General features: G+C 44.6%; 1 protein-coding gene across 1 annotated transcript in view; it reads right to left on the bottom strand.

Moving 5' to 3' along the window:
• The window catches only part of DCTN2 (dynactin subunit 2), a 30,037-nt gene extending 6,275 nt beyond the window's left edge, over window positions 1–23,762 (bottom strand). The window contains exons 1-9 of the mRNA XM_069970366.1: window positions 23,515–23,762; window positions 20,363–20,431; window positions 11,205–11,301; window positions 8,833–8,894; window positions 5,353–5,451; window positions 5,101–5,261; window positions 1,313–1,463; window positions 868–933; window positions 739–777 (exon numbers count right to left, since the gene is read on the bottom strand). Of these exons, the coding sequence (XP_069826467.1) occupies window positions 739–777; window positions 868–933; window positions 1,313–1,463; window positions 5,101–5,261; window positions 5,353–5,451; window positions 8,833–8,894; window positions 11,205–11,301; window positions 20,363–20,431; window positions 23,515–23,550 (780 nt within the window). The 5' untranslated portion in view covers window positions 23,551–23,762. The remainder of the gene's footprint in view (window positions 1–738; window positions 778–867; window positions 934–1,312; window positions 1,464–5,100; window positions 5,262–5,352; window positions 5,452–8,832; window positions 8,895–11,204; window positions 11,302–20,362; window positions 20,432–23,514) is intronic.
• Window positions 23,763–24,557: the final 795 nt, after the last annotated feature.

Here is a 24,557-nt window from a genome sequence, read left to right as displayed (position 1 = left end):
GAGAATAGATGCAAAACAAATATAATATAATGCACGGCTCTGTTTACAACATGTTTGAAGCCTAAGTTTGTCATATAGCATAGACACTACACATATCTATGGGGCTTTTTTGGTCTGTCAGGCTGGTATACAGCAGTGTCCCTTCAGAATGTCAAGCTTTCCCTAAGCTTAAAGCGAATGTACCATCAGTTAGAATGAACAGGGCCACGTCAGAGGGGAGGTGACATTGTCACACTGGGGTGCACCGGGCCCGTCTCCAGTGCATAGAGCCAGACTGGTGCACGAGAAGAGAATAGCAGTGACTGCAGGAATCGGGCAGCTTTTTTTTAAAAAAAAAAAAAAAAAGACCACACCACTGGGACTGGGATCCCCACGTCAGCGCCCACTGGATAAAGTATATTTAAAAAAAAAAAAAAAAAAAAGGGTGGCCCTGTGTTTGTGCCTGCGCTCCACCTGCCCGGCAGACATGCTTTCTTGTTTGTCCTATCTTCGCAAATAAATTGTCAATAAAAAAGACTTAATGAGTGCCCTCCATTTCTCAACCGGTGATGTTAAAATCTCACACATCCAGTTTTTCCATACCCCAACATTAGCCATCATGGGAGAGTCAGAAGATTCCGTTTAGACAGGTAGCAGGCATAGATGACTTCTATCTGATGTGCATGGGAAACTTAATAGCTATACTTATAAAAGTGTACATTACCTTATTAACTCTGATCCTGGATTAGTTGTACTTACCATCAGATTTGATCCTTGTAATCCAACAGTCAGTGGGTTCTGCAAAAATAAGGGGGTGGGTGTTATCTATAGAAGGTTATTGCTCTCCAAATTGTTTACTAAATTTTACTCCACAGATCTACAACAAACCTGTGTATCCTGATCAAAGCGCACAGCAACCTCCAGCTCACCCAGTCTCTTCTCCAGTTCAGCTATCTGTAATGCAGCAAGAATAGGGATATTTGTCAAATGTCTTTAAAATAAAGGGTGATGACTAGAGATGAGTGAACCTGGAGCATGCTCGAGTCGATCCGAACCCGAACTTTCGGCATTTGATTAGCGGTGGCTGCTGAAGTTGGATAAAGCCCTAAGGCTATGTGGAAATCATGGATATAGTCATTGGCTGTATCCATGTTTTCCAGACAACCTTAGAGCTTTATCCAAGTTCAGCAGCCCCAGCTAATTAAATACCAAACGTTCGGGTTCGGATCGTCTCGAACCCGGTTCGCTCATCTCTAGTGATGACACAATGGTTCATCATCACATTTATAAAAAGGAAAATATTCAGTCTGATGTGCTACATTCCACTACGCACCTTTGCAGCCTGGGAAAACTTGTTCTGTTCAGGACGGCAGTGTAATTCATAGGTGACTAAGCCGCCGGCATCTTGGCCTAAACCTTTTGCTGGGCTTTTTCCCTCTGGACCCTTCCTGGTTTTAGCAGCATCCAACTGGGTCAATAAACGTCTAAGGTGACAATCAATAGATTTATTATTAGGAGCAAAAAAGAAACCACAGACCCTTAGCTAAATGACTGATAAACAGTGAAGTATCTTCCCCGACTCCTCCAATCACACATGTTCAATTCTGACAAAAGGGCATGCCATTTCTATGGAGAAAGGGACAGAAGTGGCTACTAGATGCTCAACGATCTGCTTAGGTTCTAATTAGTGCTTGTATGGTTGGGAATTTACAAAGAATATGGATGGTCATTAGAGAGATTGCAACATATCTCATGAAAATCAGAGAGATCCTATGAGGATCCTTTATTGATCCTCTCCTTAGTTAAGGTGGATCATGTGATTTTGCAGAACCAAGAAATGATTTCTTCCTCCGCTGTGGCACGAATGAAGGCTATTAAATAGATGCAATTATTCTCACTAGTATAGCTATCACCTTGTTGAGGTCAGTCACATACAGGGTCACAGTTTCTGGTGCAGCAATAGATGTCTCTACAATTCATACAGTGCCAAATATAGGGAAATAAAGCTGCAAAGAAAAAAGAAGCCTGGGAAGGTAAATATACAACTAATATTGTATGGCACTAACCAAAGGGTCCACTAAAGATCAGTCCTTCCTAATATTGTTAACTTGTATTAAAACATAATTGTAAGCTATATCAACACTTAATGATAATCCTCAGATTGCAGAGACTTGCCGTTTTTCAATGTAAACTCTCTACACTTGCCAGCCACTGATATAATTCAAGAGCATAACCAACTACATCCAGCACAGTGACGTCCCCCAGCCCAACATATTTCATTATTTACCCAGCTACATTGGGGGGCTGGGACACCATAAAGAATAGCTGGTTGGGGTCCAATCTCTGATTCTAAGGGTCCTATTACATGGCCCAATATTAAGGAGCATGTTCCTTGTACCCCGCCTCCTGTTCCCATGCTCATTACACGCAGCACAGACATGGAGCAAGGGGGCCGCAGGGAGCAGCGGGAGGGGCTGCCCAGACGATCCTTAGATCATCCGGCTGGCCCATTGAAGGTAGCGGCGGTCTGCTGCCGCCGCTCCGTGTGCGCAGAGCGACGGCCAGTAGACCATCACTATTGTTGTCATTTTAATAGAGCATGTTTTAAGACAATAATGCATGACAGTGTGCATGACCTGTTAAATCAAACGATAATCATACAGACGATAATCATTTGGTGTAATAGAGCCCCAAGTACGGCCGATAATCATTTGGTGTAATAGAGCCCCAAGTACGGCCGATAATCATTTGGTGAAATAGAAACCCAAGTACAGCCAATAATAATTTGATGTAATAGAGCCCCAAGTACAGCCGATAATCATTTGGTGTAATAGGTCACGTTAAAAGGCAATAATTAGCCAACATACACAATGTGAGCTGATCGTTGTCTTTTTGATAGAACATGTTTTAAGACAACGATAGCGACGGCTGCTAGCTGCTCCCCTGCTCTCTGTCTGTGCATGTAAAGTGCAAAATTGCCGATTTTGTGACACATCAAATCCAGAAAAATTGCAATAAAAAGTTGGGCTAGGTTTACACTGCGTTTTCAGCATCCGTTTAACGGATCCGTTTTTTGCAAAAAACTGATGCATTTGTGTGCATCAGTTTTTGATCCGTTTTTCCATTGACTTCCATTATAAAAAAAATGGATGCTTTTTTTTGACGCACAATAAAGTACTGTTGACACTACTTTTTTTACCGTAAAAAAAAAACGGATCAGTTAAACGGATGCTGAAAACGCAGAGTGAACCTAGCCTTATCAAAAAGTTGCAAATATGCAAGAAAGGTACCAATAGAGAGAAGAGATCGTGGCGCAAAAATGACACCTCACACAGCCCCATAGACCAAAGGAAAAAAAGTGTTATAAGGATAGTATTAGAGCAATTTATTTGTTTTTTTTTAAGGTTTTAATTTTTTTAAAGCAGTTAGGTAAAATAAAAGTAATATTAAAGGAGTACTCCAGGCCAGGGGGTATTTTGGTGGATCGCCAGGGAGGGGGTGGAAATTGAAGCCAGAGGTCACTTACCTCCCCCGTTCCAGCGCCGGTACTCCCGTCCCGCTCCCTGGTCAGAGCTGCCGCATGATACGTGATGTCTCAAGGCAGCTCTGCCAATCAGTGGCCGTAGCGGAGTCCCGCCTAGCACTCGAGTCCTGCTTCAGCTGCTGAATGGCAGAGCTGTCTTGAGACATCCAGTCTCATGTGGCAGCTTTGACCAGAAAGCAGCCGCGGGATGGGAGTACCGGGCGGTGCGATCCGGGCACCGGCGCTGGAATGGGGGAGGTAAGTGACGTCCGGCTTCAATTTCCACCCCCTCCCCGACGATCCTCCAAAATACCCCCTGGCCCGGAGTACCCCTTTAATTACATATCGTTGTAATCGTACTGACGAAAATATATAACATGTCAGTTTTACTATAAGATGAACGGTGTAAACATGAAACTCCCAAAAATGAGAACAAATTGCTTTTTTCCCCAATTTCACTAAGCAAATTATTTTGTTCCCGGTTTCACAGCACACTTTATGGAAAAATTGCCATTCCAATTGCCATTGGAAAGTACAATTGGTGTCGCAAAAAATAAGGACTCATAGGTGAAATAAGAGTCTGTAGGTGAAAAAATGCAAGTGCTGTGGCCTTTTAAACACAAAAAAATGAAAGCACAAAAATGAAAACTAGCCCGGTCCCAAAGGGGTTAATATCGGGCCATGTAATAGGGCCCTTAGAATTAGGGAGCTGCCAGCCTTTCACTATGTTTTCCTGCAAAGCAGCTCTCCAGGGTGTTTAACTACGCAGGGGAATGCAGCTAGTCTTACTTCCTTATATATGGAGAGAAGGACAGAGGAAAACTAGGGTAACTAAGTCAAGCGCACACCAAAAATGAGATGCAAAAAGAAATAAACTTTATTAAACACCAGCTGAACAAACAATGTTAAAAACATCTAAAATCCCCAAGGAGGGGAGAAAAACTGCAGAACCTGGGAATAAAGGTTAAACTGCACTGCTACAATGAGATAGGCCATAAAGGCCCCCAAACATGGGACTCAGAGAAAGGGTAACATAATAACACAATGAGAAGCTATGATGAGTAAATCCTGTTAGTCATGTACATCATACCCATAAGCAATGTCACGTCCCCATTTAGCAGAAGGAATACCCCACGCGTATCGCCGCTACATTGCGACTTCGTCAGGAGTCAATCAATTACAATTGGGTTGTCAGCTGCACCCAGTATCCTTTTATCAATTGTTATGTATGCTTGGTGGTGCCCACCCTGCCTTCTCTATTTCCAGTCTTACTTCCTTGACTAGGGCTGTGCTGCCGTCACCATGCACATGGCCCAGACCCTGATGTGCACAGACAGACTTGTGAATGGCCTGTGCAATCACTGCTGCTACACCCCATTTAATCTCAGGCTCAGTGGAGGGTTCCTTCTTTTAAGATATCCCTGTAACAAAATCGTTTTATAGAACCAGCCACTGACTTTATTTTTTCATTGGTTATTTTTTCTTTAGTCTTGCATTATGGAATAAATGGAAAATTCCTATTCCCTCAAGAAATAAGTCAATATACACTTAAAAACTCACAATCAACAAGATTTTAGGATGTAAAGAGCCTCACTTACTTAGCCAGTGCTCCATCAGGATCAGTCAGATTGATGGCAGCATCAGGACCTAACAACTTCTCCAGGTGGTTGGACACCAACTGCTGTTTTAAAGCTGCGACCTGTTTAGCCAATGCAACTGGGGTAAGCTTCTCCTCGGCTGTAGATTCCTTAACAGTGCTCTATTTGGTTACAGTAAGAAAAAATAAATTGATCAATATCTGTTTACATATAGTATCCATTTGTCATGAAGGATTGTGATCTCAGACTTACCTGTATTTTTTCCACTTCTTGATTAAGTTCCTGGACTTCATGCAGGAGCCGTTGATATTTCTGCTGTGGAGTTTCTTTCAAGCCTATCCCTTCTCCCAGCTACACAAAAAAGAAATGCAACCAGAAGGATTAGAAAGATGAGGCAGCAAATGGAAGGACTGCAAGTCACTAAGGAGATTGGAGGGAAAAAAAACCCACAGCTTCCTAACTCCAATTCTAGACATGTCAGAAGACGACACTGTAGGAAACTCCTCAATATCTATATTCCATGAATGCATTTAATAACGAAAGCCAAGAAAAGCTGTAGAATAGTATAAAACAACTATCATCGGTGTGTCTCTGGTTTAAAGAACCTTTTTCATCCTTTATTTTCTTCCATGTGTTCCCCTAAATGTTGCACAGAGGATCACTATACATCATGTAAATGCAAAATGCTGTTCATTTTTATGATCTATACAAAGGCTCCTGGAGGACCGGAAGCATAAGACCATCTATAGACAACTGTTTTACGGTTCTTATCAAAGTGGCAAGGGAATTAACAGGATAACTTTATTTTAAAGGGAATGTGTCATTAGAAAATGACTTATTGTTTAAATAATATTTTTATGCTACTAATTTTTAAGAATTTTTGTTGCCTTTTTTTCAGATTTTTTCATCTTACTATCTATATTATAAAATAATCCTGATATTAAGCAGTTTTCATTCTTTTCACTGTGGCTAAAACTCAGCCGAGACTTCCTGTTGTGTCTGTGGTGAGTCTGCTGTAAAGTGATCTGTACAGCATTGCCGCAACATGTGACACCAGTAGATAGAGGAGACAATAGCAGCTCCCTGTGGAATGACCTCTTCAAAGGTCACAGAGCCCGCTCAGTAATGTTTCACATTCATCTCAAGGAGACAGAGTCTGTCTATTGTCGTTTATGTCCATGAGCCTTGCTGTAAAGCATGTCACCAAAAGTTGTTAAAGGGGTTCTCCGGGCAAAATGTATTTTTAAATATGTTATTACAACCGGAAAGTTATACAAATCCCTAAAATACACTACTTATAGTGTACATACATATATACATATAGTGTACATACTATATACATATAGTGCTATTTCCCTCAATTTAGTAGGTGAGGCAGGCTCACTTCCTTAAAAAACTTGTGACGTCACGTCTCAAGTGTAGCTTCCGGCAGGGGCATTTATAGAAGTATAGAATTAGAATAGAAGTCTTCTCCCTCCCATCCCACTGCCTGTCTCCCTCCCTGGTCCTATTACACCTGCTGGCCGGTTCCAGGCAGCGGGGTGAGCCCTACTTATCTGCCGCTCACCCCGCTGCGGAGGACCCTCCTGCACCTCCCGTCCTGTGAGCCTGTCTCCCCCGTGCACATCATCTCTTACCCCGCCGCCCGTTCCCGGTCGGGGTGAGCGCATCTGCACCTCCCCCCTGCCCCACATCTAAGCCTGTTCTCTCTGCACCGGGCTCCCTGCCGCATGGAGAAGCGCTCAACCGCCGCCCAGTGCCGGCGGGGTGAGCGCTCCTGCACCCCCCCCTGCCCCACATATTTGAGTGGGACACTTTGCACCATAGTTTCCTGCTGGAGGAGCGCTCACCCGCCGCTCGGTCCCAGTCTAAGTCTGTCCCCCTCTGCACCTGTCCCCTCTGCTGCCCGGTCCTGTGCTGGAGCGCCCACCCGCGGCCCGCTGGGTGAGCGCTACTTCTCCCAAGCAGCTGCCAGTCTTCCCTCAGCTAACCTGTGGCTGATACACAGCGCAGGAGCAGGCAGCAGGGTAAGCGCTGAGGTGCAGCGAGGATGGAGGCGCTGTGTATCAGCCGCAGGTTAGCTGAAGGAAGACGGGCAGCTGCTTGGGAGAAGGAGCGCTCACCCAGCGGGCGGCAGGTGAGCGCTCCAGCACAGGATCGGGCGGCAGAGGGGACAGGTGCAGAGGGGGACAGACTTAGATGTGGGGCAGGGGGGGAGGTGCAGGAGCGCTCACCCCGCCGGGACCAAGCGGGGGGTGAGCGCTCCTCCATGGGACCGGGCAGCAGGAAACTATGGTGCAAAGTGTCCCACTCAAAGATGTGGGGCAGGGGGGAGGTGCAGGAGCGCTCACCCCGCCGGAGCCGGGCGGCGGGGTAAGCGCTGAGGCGCACAGGGGAGACAGGCTCACAGGACGGGAGGTGCAGGAGGGTCCTCCACAGCGGGGTGAGCGTCAGATAAGGAGCGCTCACCCAGCTGCCTGGAACCGGCCAGCAGGTGTAATAGGACCTGGGAGGGAGACAGGCAGTGGGATGGGAGGGAGAAGACTTCTATTCTAATTCTATACTTCTTCATGCGCCCCCTGCCGGAAGCTACACTTGAGACGTGACGTCACAAGTTTTTTAAGGAAGTGAGCCTGCCTCGCCTACTAAATTGAGGGAAATAGCACTATATGTGCATTTCCCATAATTAGTGTATGTTAGGGATTTGTATAACTTTCCTGTTGTAATAACATATTTAAAAATACAATTTTGCCCGGAGTATCCCTTTAAAAACAGCTCAGGCAATATGGCTGCCCCATTACAATGAAAAAAGTGAAATAAGAAAAATTCAGAAAAAGTCAGAAAATAGAAAAAGATTAGAATAAGGCTGTAAACACACAGGGCTATCCGCAGTGGATTTCTCGCTGCATATTCGCAGCGAAATCCGCTGCGGATCCCTGCCATGTCTATGGGAAGTCATACTTGCAGCAGGATAGACATCCCACTGAGAGTATGTCAAGAGACCGCCCCGTTAGCCGCCAGCTAGAGCATATACAACACCTGATACGCGATCCGGCCTGCTGTGAGTATGGCTTCCCATAGACATTAGAGGGCAGGGATCCGCAGCGGATTTCGCAGCGAGAAATCCGCTGCAGATCTGCCCTGTGTGTTTGTACCTTAAAAAAAACAAAGAAACCTTATGTAAATTAAGGTGACAAATTCCCTTTAAGGGTGCCTTCACACGTAACGGATCACAGCGGATTTCATACTGCGAGTTCCGCAATGAAAACCAATGCAATTTCCGGTACTGTCATTTTCGAGTTTACATACTTGCAGCGGATTTTTCATTCCACTGCACGTTTGTAAAGCCCCGCCCCCTTAACCCACCGCTGCCCAGTTAATACATTATTCGCCCATGCTCCGGCCTGTTTTGGTGGCTCCTGGCTCCCTAACGTCACACTCAGCCAATCACTGGCTGTGGCGGGCAGCGGTGGGTTAAGGGGGACAGGGTTTTACATAGTCGCAGCAGAATGAAAAATGCTTTGAGAGTACGTAAACCTATAAAAAAACTACAGTACCAGGAATAGCAGTGGAACTCACAGCATGAAATCTGCTGCGATCTGATACATGTGAAGGCACCCTTAAGGAGATTCTGGTCTGGCTAAGAGGTATTCTTCCTCCTAGTGGAGAGCAGTTTGGGAGGCAAAAGCAAGCCATACGGTATAAAACGGCAGCACAGAGAACAAAACTCACAATTTCATAGTCCCCAGACTCGTATCCTGTCCTCTTTGTCTTGCTTATTCGGTCAGAGAAATCTGTTAAGAGAAAAATATTATGATACTGATCAACAGATGATACCGAGAGTATTTTTACACTTAAACACTACTGTACATATACTACTTATACAACATTGCAGAATGTATTAAATATATATCCAATATATAAAATTTTAGATAGCTGTCAGTCATTTGTTTGACAGCTCTCTCTCTGAATCCACATACACAGGCACACTTGATCAACTTGCACCTAATATGTATGGTCAGCTTACTGCTACAAGGTTGCATCAGTTATCTATAGCTAAATAGTTTGAAGAAACACTCTGTTATCTTGTGACTGAGATGTCTGATGGTCAGGAGTTTAATCATTGTAGCAGAGGTGTGTTGGCTGCTCCATATAGATAAAAAAAACACACTATTTTAAAGTCAGTCAGCATAGCGGCCTTCTAAATGGTAATCCTATTCCCCCATATGTTTTTCTATCACACTGAATACGTTATTTTGCTTCTCTCTGCAGGAAACGCTGCATAAACACAGTTAGCTAAAATGTTTATTGCTATACAAAATGAAGTCTAGTGAAAAGAAACCTCATCTCCAACTGTTAGAGATGAGTCACGGCCATATGTAAAGTGAGGAACAAAAACAAGTAACAAACTGCTTTGGATGTATATACACTCACAGAGCAGCATGCCTCTGTGTTTGTCCAGGACACTTAGCTGGCATTTCACAGCTAGTAACAGGGTGATGTTAGTATTACAGTCTCTGTTCCATCTCATCCCACTGTATCAGTTATTTAGATATTGGGATGTCATGTTAACTAGAACATTAAGGGGTTTTCGGGAACCTATCAGGAGACTAAGCATAAGCAGTAGCCATAAGGAAATAAACCAGGTCAGGAACAATGAGAATTACACCTCTGCAAGCTTCTGAAAATGTGTTGCTCTGCAAAGAATCTTAATCTACAATGCAATGGTCAGAGGATTTCTGTAACAAGGTATCTAAAGCACCTGTGATATAGACACGGCATAGCTTGCGGCACTACACTGTTTATGATACTTCCATTAATGTTACCATCCTGTGAATATGCCATAAAGCCATAAATATCAAGAAAAAAACCTTCAGCTACCTGGAAATGTTTGTGTTACCCTAGTTTGTTGAAGATGTGAAACCTGTCTGCTCAAACATGTCAAAAGGCAATCCAGTCTGCAGGCACTATGTTACAGAGCAGGAGGAGCTGGGCAGACTGATAGTTTTGTGAGGAAAGTCCCAGTGTAACTTGTCATTCATTCATGTAAATCTCATGCTCATTTGTATTCAGTGACTTAGGGTCCTATTCCACAAGCCGAGCAGGGCCCGATCAACGATGTAAACGAGCGCCGATCTGCTAGATCGCTGCTCCTTTACTGGTCCTATTCCACAGCCCGATGATCGTTGAGCGAGGGCTGCAAGGACATCGTTACTGATGTCCTTGCAGCATACATTACCTGTCAGGTCTTCTCCTCCGCTCTGTCTTCCTCCCCGGGTCCCGCACTCTGGCTTCAGAATGGCCTGTCAGCTGACAGGTCACTCAGCCAATCACAGGCCGCGGCGGTCCCGACCTGTGATTGGCTGAGGGCTCTGTCAGCTGACAGGCCATTCTGAAGCTAGAGCGCGCAGGACCCGGGTAGGAAGACAGAGCGGAGGAGAAGTCCTGCAGGTAATGTATGCTGCGCTTCTCAAATCGTCGGTCGCCCGCCGCGCACCGGTATTCCACCGTAGCGATGCGTGGTGGGGGAACGATGATTTTAGGTCTGGCCCTCAATGAACGATCAGCCGATGACCGTTCTCTCTATTCCACCGAGCGATAATCAGCCGAATCGGGCCAATTCGGCCGATTATCGTTCCTGTGGAAAAGGGGCCCTAACTGTCTATATAGAGAGCATGAGAATCAATGAGTAGGGCCGCCAACTTGACTACTCAGCCAAGAACGACCAAATAAATGACAAGTTATACTGGGAATTATGCCACCAACCTATATATTAATCTGCTCAGCTCCACTTTGCTCTATCGCATGATGCCTGCAAATTGGATGGTATCTTGAATGTGAAAGTTTTCCCTTTAAAAAGGTTTATAACTAGGATATGTCATCACTTAATAATGATAAATGGATACAAATATGCTGCAGTTCCTCCAAAGCATGGCATATCCTTCCTTCTCAGGATCTGTCAAGGTCCCAGAGGTCAGACCCTCACCATTCACGGATCTGCCATTACTTTATGAGATGCGAATACCCCTTTAAATCAATATATCAGGAGATATTAATGCTCTTCATCTTATGTTTGAGTATGAGGACAGAAGTTGTTCACTTACCTAGCCCTTTAGTTCCAATCTTCTTGTCTTTGAATTTGTCATAAGCAGCATTGGGGTTGACGATGATGTGCTCTACACTAGTGCTGGTGAGTTCCTCCTACATTACAAATGGCAACACAGTTAATGGACTCATTTCTCTTCTGTATCCTCCATCTCTCCACGATAAAATGATGGTAGGATATAAAGAAAAACACAGGAGCAGAATGTACAATAAACAATAGCCCTTTCCAATACTAGGAGATGTATGTCATTTGACTTAGGTACCGGTTAGGAATGATAATGAAGACATAAGAATAAGTATGTACTGTAGTATATACGGGACTGTTCTGGTACTGTACTACAGAGAAGCCATCTGACAGCTAAAGATGATCACACAGATAAATGGCAATACAGTATCCTATGGAATAAAACCCACAATTCCCCAGACAACAGATTGTTCCATCCTAAACACACAAACATATCGGGGTATATAACAGCCATGCAAAAGGAAACTGCAAGCATCTACGCAGATGAAAAGCAGCAGATGGGATTTCATAAAGGACAATTCTATATATAAAATCTGGATTGAAGGGAATTCTACAGGGGTGCAGGTACGGGCAGCACAGCAAAAACAACACCCTCGGGTTACTACCTCTACCCATGGGGTACAGCAATTCTTCTCCCCTTTCCACTTTGAGCACATAGAAGGGCAATAAGCTGGTAAGGAGGTTTTGGCAGATACAGGGCTGTCTCTTTGCTAGTCTATTTACACTAGCCTTCTGGCATCTTTGTACAGGAAAGCCATGACAGCTATGTCAGATCCATTTTCAAACTGTTATTAGAGGGGTGCGGTAGGCTTCTGAAACACTGTGCTAACCTCAAAACACCAAGGAAGGCTCTAAACACACATGTGAAAAAAATAAAAAAAAAAACTTTAAAAGGTACCCATTTGTTGCTGGCCAAGAGGTCATCGCTGTAGTGGAAACATAACTATTCATACCTCTACATCATAGTGTAGCCTAAGTGCAATACATCTTAATTTCTTCTTTCCCCATTATGTCAAGAGACAGAGGGACCAGAGATTCATCCCACTACACCTGCCCAGCTCTGAGTCCTATTCAATTGCAGCAAGTGATAGGGGTGAAAGCTGTTCACCATAGGGCCCTAACTCACACTGCAGAATTGCTGCATATCCTAATGTGATGCAGCTTCAGCCTGTCTCCACGGTTCCCTGGTAGAAGATAGTAGAAGATGAGGCTGCATCACATAGATAACAAGGAGAAATCTCTACACAGCAGAGATATTATAGACAGTCTAAGTCAGGGGAGCTGCAGTAATTATTCTAGAGACTCATCTACTTTATCACTGTACACCTGCTTCCTTGCAGAAGGCTGACATCATAGCAGCAGCCGCAAACTATACAGAGGATTATACAGAGGCGCAAGGAAGGAGGAGCTTAGTGGGGAGGGGCGTGCCTGGGAAGTGCCAGGGGAGATCTATAGATGCTGCTGCAATCTTATAGATCACACAGTGCTCCTTTAAACAATACCTAACATTACAACACAAAGGTATGGTTACTCAACTGGCAGCAGTAGAGTTCTTTCTATTCTCTTGTTTCTCTAAACGCCCATTTCTCCTTATGCCTGATAAGTAGACAGGCTCTTCTTGCAGAAACAACCCTCTCACAGGGTTCACACAATGAATGAGGAACACGGCAGCTGCAGCCTTCTCCTCCCGGTTTTCTAGGTGCATGAACTACAAGTTCATGTATTTACATGTACTACCAATATATTTTAACAATTATAATAGGTATTCTTTAAAACTCAGACTGTGCGCTCATGTTAGCCGGGCCCTCGCTCCTGTTGTATCACCTCTCTTTCTTTATAGACTGTAAGCTCTGGTGAGCAGGGCCCTCGCTCCAGTTGTATCACCTCTCTTTCTTCATAGACTGTAAGCTCTGGTGAGCTGGGCCCTCGCTCCTGTTGTATCACCTCTCTTTCTTCATAGACTGTAAGCTCTGGTGAGCAGGAACGTCGCTCCTGTTGTATCACCTCTCTTTCTTCATAGACTGTAAGCTCTGGTGAGCTGGGCCCTCGCTCCTGTTGTATCACCTCTCTTTCTTCATAGTCTGTAAGCTCTGGTGAGCAGGGCCCTCGCTCCTGTTGTATCACCTCTTTTTCTTAATAGACTGAGGGCTCTGGTGAGCAGGGCCCTCGCTCCTGTTGTATCACCTCTCTTTCTTCATAGACTGTAAGCTCTGGTGAGCCGGGCCCTCACTCCTGTTGTATCACCTCTCTTTCTTCATAGACTGAGGGCTCTGGTGAGCAGGGCCCTCGCTCCTGTTGTATCACCTCTCTTTCTTCATAGTCTGTAAGCTCTGGTGAGCAGGGCCCTCGCTCCTGTTGTATCACCTCTCTTTCTTCATAGACTGTAAGCTCTGGTGAGCAGGGCCCTCGCTCCTGTTGTATCACCTCTCTTTCTTCATAGACTGTAAGCTCTGGTGAGCTGGGCCCTCGCTCCTGTTGTATCACCTCTCTTTCTTCATAGACTGTAAGCTCTGGTGAGCAGGAACGTCGCTCCTGTTGTATCACCTCTCTTTCTTCATAGACTGTAAGCTCTGGTGAGCTGGGCCCTCGCTCCTGTTGTATCACCTCTCTTTCTTCATAGTCTGTAAGCTCTGGTGAGCAGGGCCCTCGCTCCTGTTGTATCACCTCTTTTTCTTAATAGACTGAGGGCTCTGGTGAGCAGGGCCCTCGCTCCTGTTGTATCACCTCTCTTTCTTCATAGACTGTAAGCTCTGGTGAGCCGGGCCCTCACTCCTGTTGTATCACCTCTCTTTCTTCATAGACTGAGGGCTCTGGTGAGCAGGGCCCTCGCTCCTGTTGTATCACCTCTCTTTCTTCATAGTCTGTAAGCTCTGGTGAGCAGGGCCCTCGCTCCTGTTGTATCACCTCTCTTTCTTCATAGACTGTAAGCTCTGGTGAGCAGGGCCCTCGCTCCTGTTGTATCACCTCTCTTTCTTCATAGACTGTAAGCTCTGGTGAGCAGGGCCCTTGCTCCTGTTGTATCACCTCTCTTTCTTCATAGACTGTAAGCTCTGGAGAGCAGGGCCCTCACTCCTGTTGTATCACCTCTCTTTCTTCATAGTCTGTAAGCTCTGGTGAGCAGGGCTCTCGCTCCTGTTGTATCACCTCTCTTTCTTCATAGTCTGTAAGCTCTGGTGAGCAGGGCCCTCACTGCTCTTGTTTGAATTGTTAGAGTATTACTATGTAATGTCTTATTTAGTCTGTGCATGTCCTCTCTTTAGTGGGGATATGTTGGTGCTATATAAAGATGATGATTACTGTTATATGAACAATACAGCTTTTGTTGTGATTTCTTTTTGTGTTAAAAATATTTGTTTTGAATTTTTGGGTGAATTTTTTTCTAATTTTCATGCTCACCACTAGCCTAAGGTGGCATTCACATGCTCCATACATGGCTGTGTCAATACAGTAATTGGAAATCTTTGAGGTTTATTCACACACCAATGCATTGGTGTGTGAATAAATCTCAAAGATTTGCTGTTGGAACTGCTGTCTACATTACATTTTTTGAATTTACTGAAGCCAACCTGGTCCGGTTTGGTGAAGCGTACACCCACATTGATTATTTTTTGCATTGTGCTGCTGAGAGACTTCGTTTTGCAATACAGTAATGGGAAGATCTGAACAGGTTTGGAGCTCCCAGCATTATAATAATATATGATGCCGGGGTTTCCTGATGCCGGCCCGCAGATTTCCGCTCTGTAGCATCCACGATTTATGGAGTGTGTAAATGCCCTATTTAACTAAGCTAAGTCTTCCAATTCTGTCCATAAAGACGGCTTCTGGAAAGTAATCTGTACCGAATTAGAAAAAAATGGTGACACTTGTGTATAAATAAGATGATACATAAAGCTCACAGCTCAGCCCCCCTCCCTGTGGCATGACTTCTGCAAAGGTTAGAGCCAGCAACTTTCCCATTTGTGTCAATGAGACAGCTTCCGTCTATTGTTGCCTATGTCAATGTCAACTAATGTTAAAAGTTAACTAAAACAGGGTCAGAATGTCTTATATATACATCTACCAAAGAAACATGCAAAATGCATAATCATCTGATCACAACAAATATCAGACTATTTAGAAACTGTCCATCATTGCTTGTAACACAAAATCATGCCTTCATCTGTTATAGCAGTATTCTCATCCTAGTCATTTATGGCATATCAACAGGATATGCAGGATATGCTGTTAATGGCTGGAAGATGCAACTACCAACTGCATCTCTGATGTACAGTTGTGCCGATAAGACATTTATATCACATAAAAGGCCAAGATGAGAATTTGTTTTCACCTGTTAAGATTAAATAGGCGCTGTCATTTAAAAAAAAAAGGAAAAAAGAAAAACATTTTCATTGGTCAGATTCTGGGTGTTGAGATCACCAATCACTAGAGCTCTACACTTGAGGCAGGAGATTCACAATTAAATAGACATCTATGAGACAACAAGCCGGGAGACAGGCCACACAGTTCACAATGTTGAGGGGGGGGGGGGTATACACCTCCACCAGTCTCTAAGACATGTAAAAAGTTTTTCTTTTTTCCATTTTTATTTAATAAGAGATACTATTAAGGAAAAGGTGCCACATGAATGAAGATCTACATTATTAGTAATGCACAGACAAATGTAGACTAGATACAAGCAGGCTAAGCACAGGACTCAGGGAAGCAGACAGAATTACAGGCGTCTTACCAGCTCCTTGCAGTGTTCCCCAAGAGGTGAGTGACAAATAAAATAAATAGTTAAAAGGAAACAAAAGAAAAGATTTGCTATTAGACAAATACACATGCGTCTACTTACAGCACCCGAAGATTTCCAATAGACGACAGAATCACAGGAAAGACTCTATAGGCCGCCTGATAGTCAGGATGATCACTGTACTAGTAACCAGTCACTCATGTGTCACAGGGAACATGGCTAACATGGCTCATCTTCTAAGAAGTTACATGAAATCCTTTTAGTCAATTTCTTTGTTATATTGGTTCTAGGAAATCCTGTTAGCAGCCCAATGGCAGCCAAGGGCCTTATAATCCAGCCTTTCCAGGCAATTGTATTTCTACAGAAGTAGAAAAATCTGCTATTCAAAGGCCAAAGAGCTGGGTTACAATGCCTTTTGGAAAATCAGGGCCTCATTGGTGGTAACCAGGATGTCTAGTCATCAATAACCATTAATGTGACTGAGGAGATTTTTTATTATTTATGTACAAATGCTCTGCTTATACAAGTGTATAAGATATATCAGCCTTGGTGATAACTGGCGTCAGACTAAGGCAGATGCCTGATGGTTAAACAGATGCAGTTAGTTGCAGAAAGCATTATATAAGTGTTTAGATGAAGCTGTAGCGATGCATTAGTGCAATGCAATGCAATGCAATCCACGTGCAGAATGGTTAATGCAGCCCTGTGGAATAAGCTGTGACATAGATGAATAACCAAAAAGAGGCTTGTTATCAGTACTGACTAGTGGCCCAGGATCAGTACGAGTCAAAGGCTTCTTCCTTTACTGTACACAGTGATGCACTGACTAGTTCAATGTATGATAACACACATGACACTGCAGCAATTGTTCTCTACTAGGTATATGGTGATGGCCAGGATTCCATCTGACTACTGACATATACTTCAAATGGCTGTCATGCTGCAGAATCAATTATTCATGGGTTCCAAATGCAAATAGAAGAAAAAAAAAACCCACTACACATATATCATAAGGTATGTTTTCTTTTTTGCTTAAAGTACCTATATGGAATAGCACAGGTGTTCTATTCCATACAGGTAACCCTGACAAACACTGCCTAAAATGGCATTCTTTTGGTCAAGATGTGAGACCTATGGATATGTTTACTGGAGGCTCTCCGAGCACATATAGTAAACGCACACTCCTGGCAGTCCTAAATCAGAAATTAACAAACGTGCAGCTGAGGTTCGGGTAGCTGTAATAGTAGTAGTAGTATTGGTTTCTGGCCTAAAGAAACACTGGGGCAAATTTACTACTGCAAGTTTGCCAGAATTCTGAATGTGCGCAACATTTATTATGCATTTTAGACATTTTAATGCCTTACTTGGCCAATTAGCATGGCTCAGTGCAAAGAGTGCATGAAAAGGGGCCTCGCTTCCATACAACTCTGTGCGCCACATATATTGCACTAAAATTGTGCTATAACAAGTCAACTGTACTAGCAGCAGTGGTGCCGGAGTACTAGTACTCCACGTACTAGTAGCGGTGGTGGCGGAGAAGGGTCAAGCCCACATATACATGGAAATAGGTACTCCGCACTGAGTTGCAGTTAAAGCAATTTTTATTTGCATAGTTGGTAAAGCAGATATAAATTAACGTTTCAGTCTATACGCCCTTCATCAGACTTATCATGAATAGGATATAAACGGTGAGGAGTCCTGGTCGAACAGCTTGTGAAACAGCTTCAGTGCTGGGAGTGGAAGTCTTGGTGTAGGCACAGACTGATAAGTCCTGGTATCAGTAGGAGAGCTGTGCTAGCTTTCAGTGTGATGGCAGCAGGAGCCTTGCCTGGACTGGGAGACAGAGTCTCACAGTCCAGGCAAGGCTCCTGCCGCCAGCACAGCTCTCCTGCTTATACCAGGACTTATCAGTCTGTGCCTATACCAAGACTTCCACTCCCAGCACTGAAGCCGTTTTACCAGGACTCTTCACCGTTTATATCCTATTCATGATGAGTCTGATGAAGGTCGTATAGACCGAAACGTTATTTTATATCTGCTTTACCAACTATGCAAATAAAAATTACTTTAACTGCAACTCAGTGCGGAGTACCTATTTCTATGTCAACTGATACTTGGTATACACTAGACAATAGATCTACCAATTAATAAATCTGGTGTGATTTTAGACTGTCTAACTTTACATTGTCTATGGACTGTATTAGACAGTATTAGCTAATGCTTACTTCTTTTCTGACCAAAGAGAAAAAAATGATGGTTTATGTGGCAAACAGGTTGTGAAATTACTAGAAAGAATTTCTGGTAACATTTTTCTACCTAGATCATAAAATAATCCTAAAACTAAGCTGAGACTTCCTAGTCTGTCTGAAGTGATAAGGGATGGCTGTAAAGTGATCTGTACAGCATTGCAGAATCATGTGACACCAGTAGAGGAGACAATAGCAGCTCCCTGTGGAATGACCTCTTCAAAGATCACAGAGTAAGCTCAGTAATGTTTCACATTCATTCCAAGGGGATAGACTGTTTATTGTTGTCTATATCCATGAGGCTTGCTGTAAAGCATGTCACTAAATGCAAGGTGGCAGCCCCCTAACAATGTACAAAAAGTAAAATAAAAAAATGACAGCCAGAAAATAGAAACAGATTAGAATAAAACAACACATATCTGACAATCAGTATAAGAAAATCTAATATAATAATGGAATCACTACAAGCAATTCTAAGTACAATGTCCATATCTGTAGAAAAATCTTCAGATGGTGCCCCATTTATTCTCTGCAGAAGACACTGAGAAAGCCCAATGCTGCACTCCACCATCTCTGGCAGGTCCCATAATAAATGGAGCGGCGGTGCACATGTCTGTGTTCATCAGACAGGACACAGTCAGTCTGACCAAGCGTTCTGTCCTACACAATCAACATTCATCTAATCTGGACAAAGGCAGCTGCACTGTCTGAGGTTATTGTCAGAAATATTATTATATAAGACTAATTCATATATAAATCAGTATGGATTTGTGATCTGAGAAATGCCTGTCACCCTATTCTGAATCACAACAAGATGATAATTGGTCTTGATCAAAGATTTCAACACAGTTCAGGATTGCACACGTAGGACAAGATCATGACATTTATAAATGAATCAATGGAGATTAAAGATCAAAATCCACTGCATGCATTTATCATCATTAAATACACAAAAAGCATGCAAAAAAAGAAACGAAGCATGAGTGGTCTTACTTGTGCAAACTAGTGTCCAGGCAAGGAGGTCAAAAAGGGAGGGTGAGAGTGTTAGGAACAATTGTCATGGTGCAAGTTTCTAAACAGTTAAACATATGGATGATGATTTCCCAAAGCATTAAACTATGAGGGAGAATAACCTGCAAAATCTTCCCTTTATTGAAGGGACACTAATAAATGTTACAAGTAAATAGGAGAGAACTCTACACAAATATTGGATGAGGACTGGTGATATTTTATCTGAGGCCCCTCTTTACAAGAAGATTTTCCACTAAACTGAGTTAAAGCTGCAGTCCAAAGCAATAGGTTGATTTGCATGGACAGCACCAAGTACCAGAACCAGTCAACAATTTTGGCATTCATAGTTGTTGCTTTGGGACATCATAATCAGTATTAAAAACACAGTTCAGTCAGTTTAAGTGTTTATTTTCTCTGTTAAGGAAAAAAGTCATAAGCATTATTAAGCAGCACATCCATCCTATATCTTATACTTTATTTTGCAAGTAAAAGTGTGCAAAAGCTGCTGAATCTTGGCAAAACTAAAACAGAAGTGGATTTAACCAGCAAAATATGGACATGCATTTGGGTAGTAACACATTTTGCTGTAGGAAGTGCCAGTGCCTTTCACTTCTTCACTTATTTATGCATCTGGTGCCGCCATGCTCCCAGGGTCAGTGGCAAAGCCATCATATTTCTAGAGAACTAGAGGTATTCATGCATAGTTTACTAAAAGATGTATTACTAAAGAGAACCATGACACCCCCCTCCCCCCATAGAGCTCCTGTGTCCCAGGTATAAATAAAAATCCATGACACATGGAATTGATCCAAAGTAAGGGGATCACAACAGTTTATTTGCTACCCTTCCTACTATGTTAATGGATGCACTGCAGAATCTGTTGGCGCTATACAAATAAATATTATTATTATGCACATACATTTCTGGGCTTCAAATACAACAGTCCCATCATATTAAGTGTCAGTATCCAACCCCTGGGATCCCCACATTTCCAGAGAATGAAAAGGTACATAAGCCTCTTGGTTCTCAGAATCAGTGGGGTTCCCAGTGGTTGGACTCTCACTAATCCTCACTATATACTAACTGCTGCAATAACATGGATTTACCCCTGTTCTGTAGAGGCTGCAATAAAATATATCTTACCGCATCAAACTCTGCCTGGTCATCTTCTGGCAAATCACTTGTCTCATACACATCGGGCTCGTTTCTAGCCTGAAAGCAGCAGAACAGAAAGGTTATCAAAATCATATGGGAACACACAAAACACACTGGACTACAAGGTACATGGAACTAAAAAGAAAAGGTCACTTACTATGATGGTTCAACTATCAAGGTAAGGCAGTAAGGAGTCAATCTCCCAAATAAAATTCAGTGCAAGTTCTAGAAAACCTGGTAACAGGACTCTCAGGATGCACGTTACACGTAGTAATAACTGTTATCACTACAAATGCTACTTATTCCCATAGTTATAAATATTGTCAGTAATGATGGGAAAGAAGCTGCCCTGCCAGCCCTTAGATCAGACAGAAACCCCACCCTGATGCTCGTAACATGAAGGCCACAGCCAGGCACATGATGACTAATGGAGTATTAAGGGAAATGAGATATATGCTTGTGTTCAGCTCCGTTCCAGCTCATCTGACTGGAAACAAAGGTCTTATACAAATCACAGAGGCTTTTAATGCTGATCCTGTGTTGGGCTAGAGGATCTGTTATCAGACTAATTCCCTTATAGCATACTGAATGGGCACTGCCCAATTTTGGGGGGCATCAGTGGAGACTCTTGATTGAGTACTTCATTGGAATTTTCCCTGATCTCCTTGAGTTCAGTGATTACTGTGTTTTGTTGGTTGATTTGTCATTGCCCCAACCAGCCAGAATCCTGCTCCACACTGACGAGGGGCAAATACCATGAAACACCTGCCTGTGGATGGATGCCTGCCTTGGCAAGCCCTTGTCATGTCACAATACTCACACCTTGAGTTAGACATTAACGCAAAAGTGGCCACCCTGTAGTTTCCTTATTTATGTTCCAATACTCACAACCGAGTGGGACTTAAGGGGCTATTTATCAGGGTGGTGTGGTGCTCTCCCCATCTGGAGGCACCCCATTGCAACAGGCTAGGGATATCTGGCTATTGCCATGTTTTAAGACTCTCAGCCAAGGCTCCACACACTTACAATGGGTACAGCAGGGTTCCCTAGAGCCGACTATTACTTTGATGGGGAAAACAATGCAAACAGCAGACATCCAGTGGTTTCCCATTAGACAGCATCTGGAGTAAGAAGCCGTTATAGAGGATTTCCCAATAATCCTGGGTAATAGTTCCATAGCTTATCGATGGATCCATAGCTCACCCACTGACACCTTTGGCATTTTTTGATCATAGGGCAGATGTGCAGTACTTGCTTAATGTCAGGCTCAGAGTGATGCCATGTAGAGATCTGATGCCGCCCACTAACCAGATGGGCCCACATACCTGCATCACTGACTCCTTTGCGGACTCCATCATATGCAATAGGAGAATAGTACTTGATGGTCCCAGCCGACCATATTATAAGTCAGCAGCGTCTGTCGGGCACCATCAGTATGTGTCAGATACAGTGATGCATCCTGGCTTCTATCACTACCTCTCTGCTGCTGAGACTGCTGGGGGTCCGAGCTACTGGTAATGGACACAACCCCTTTAAGACTCTGTGCTTTATGTTTTCGGAGGCAGTGACAAGGCTGCAGCACTACTCTCAGCAACACCACAACCCTGCTGGAGTCAATAGGATCAGGCCTGGTGATGGTGGTGACCATAAAAGTAATTGCCAATGAGAGGAGTTAGACTCAGGACCACCAGGGACTCCCTGCTATAGGGCACAATGACAGGACAATGAGGGAGGACAGAGACTAAGGACCACCAGGGACTCCCTGCTATAGGAACAATGACAGAACAATGAGGGAGGACTGAGACTTAGGACCACCAGGGACCCCCTGCTATAAGGACAATGAGGGAGGACAGAGACTCAGGACCACCAGGGACCCCCCCCCCCCCCCAGCTATAGGGACAATGACAGGACAATGAGAGAGGAGTGAGACTCAGGACCACCAGGGAACCCCCTGCTATAAGGACAATGACAGGACAACGAGGAAGGACAGAGACTCAGGACCACCAGGGACTCCCCTGCTATAGGGCACAATGACAGGACAATGAGGGAGGACTGAGACTCAGGACCACCAGGGACCCCCCTGCTATAGGGACAATGACAGGACAATGAGGGAGGAGTGAGACTCAGGACCACCAGGGACCCCCCTGCTGTAGGGACAATGACAGGACAATGAGGGAGAAGTGAGACTCAGGACCACCAGGGACCCCCTGCTATAGGGACAATGACAGGACAATGAGGGAGGAGTGAGACTCAGGACCACCAGGGATCCTCCTGCTATAGGGACAAGGAGGGAGGACAGAGACTCAGGACCACCAGGGACTCCCCTGCTATAGGGCACAATGACAGGACAATGAGGGAGGAGTGAGACTCAGGACCACCAGGGACCCCCCTGCTATAGGGACAATGACAGGACAATGAGGGAGGAGTGAGACTCAGGACCACCAGGGATCCTCCTGCTATAGGGACAATGGGGGAGGACAGAGACTCAGGACCACCAGGGCCCCCCTGCTATAGGAACAATGACAGGACAATGAGGGAGGAGTGAGACTCAGGACCCCCAGGGACCTCCCTGCTATAGGTCACAATGACAGTACAATGAAGGAGGAGTGAGACTCAGGACCACCAGGGACCCCCTGCTATAGGGACAATGACAGGACAATGAGGGAGGACTGAGACTTAGGACCCCCAGGGACCCCCTGCTATAGGGACAATGAGGGAGGACAGAGACTCAGGACCACCAGGGCCCCCCTGCTATAGGAACAATGACAGGACAATGAGGGAGGAGTGAGACTCAGGACCCCCAGGGACCCCCTGCTATAGGGACAATGACAGGACAATGAGGGAGGAGTGAGACTCAGGACCCCCAGGGACCCCCCTGCTATAGGGCACAATGACAGGACAATGAGGGAGGCTCCTTATACTGCCGGCAGAGCTGGCTGGCTTGTATTCATCAGGAATAATGCAGAACTACAAGTCCCAGTATAACCTGCTGCAGGCCTGCTAGTACCAGACACAGCAACACGTCACGTACAGTGCGGCATGGCTGCCGGGGGCACTGACACAGCCCCGTGATCCCCGCACACCGAGGGCGCCCCCTGCAGTCCTCACACACCGCGTACACTCAGGCTCCGGTTACTCACGATGCCCGGCAGGTCGGCGTATTTGGGGTCGGCCATGTTTGCTGTGTGTGCGCTGACAGGAGGGCGCGGCTCACACTGGGGGGAGGAGGAGGGCGCTGCTCAGGGCACCGGGCACAGCGGGCTCTGTATCCACAACGGGTGATGGGGAGACCGGTCAGCAGACACCATACAGCGAGGAGCCCCGGAAAGAGCCGCGGGAGCCGTTACCGAGGACCAATTACCGGCAGGGCAAAATCTCGCGAGAGGACTATGCGGGAATCTCACCAGACGGCGCAGTGCCTTCTGGGAGATGTAGTCTTTACGTGTCCCTTACGCTGTCCGGTTTGTCTCTAGTCTAGACGAACACCCCAAGGGCCAAAGGCTGTCTAGGCATGAGCAGCTGGAGGGCCGAAGGTTCCCCTTCCCTGGGTTAGAGATGTATAAAACGAAATATAAGGAGCATTTAATTGTGTACAAATGAGTAAATAAGCAGTTGTATCTTTGTTAAAAGAGCAAATGTATTTAATGGGGCAGCTGTATCAATGGATTTACATGTCATATAGAAAATGCATTCCAGTTGGCACTGGCAGCCATCATGTGATATAACAAGTACATATATATATATATATATATTTATTATTTTTTTTTTATTATTATTTTTTATGTAAATTTCTGCTAATTCTGGATTCATTAGTCAAGTGGGCGGTACTACTGTGATTGACAGCTCTAAATAACTGAATAGGACCACCCACTCGATTACTTAGCCCAGACTAAGTAGAGATTTACATGCATTACATATCTACCTGTCCTGCTCCTCCTGCTCTATAACATGGTAGCTGCAGTCTGGGCTGCATTGTCATTGTGTCAGGTCCTCTTTTTAAAATAATCTCCATTGTTCCTTCATTGCTCTTGGCTGGACTGAGTGTAATTGTGTCTGCCATCTAGTGGGGAATAGTGCACATTACATGTGAGATGTTCAGCTTTCACCAGCAGGTGGCGACATAGACACAACAGTGATACCCAAGAGCAGAAGCAGGTGAAGAACTTTTCAGCTACAGCACCTT

Source organism: Dendropsophus ebraccatus, chromosome 5, assembly GCF_027789765.1.
Source record: "Dendropsophus ebraccatus isolate aDenEbr1 chromosome 5, aDenEbr1.pat, whole genome shotgun sequence".
NCBI lineage: Eukaryota > Metazoa > Chordata > Amphibia > Anura > Hylidae > Dendropsophus > Dendropsophus ebraccatus.
Note: the sequence above shows the minus strand (reverse complement) of the source record. Positions and strands in the feature narration are given on the sequence as shown.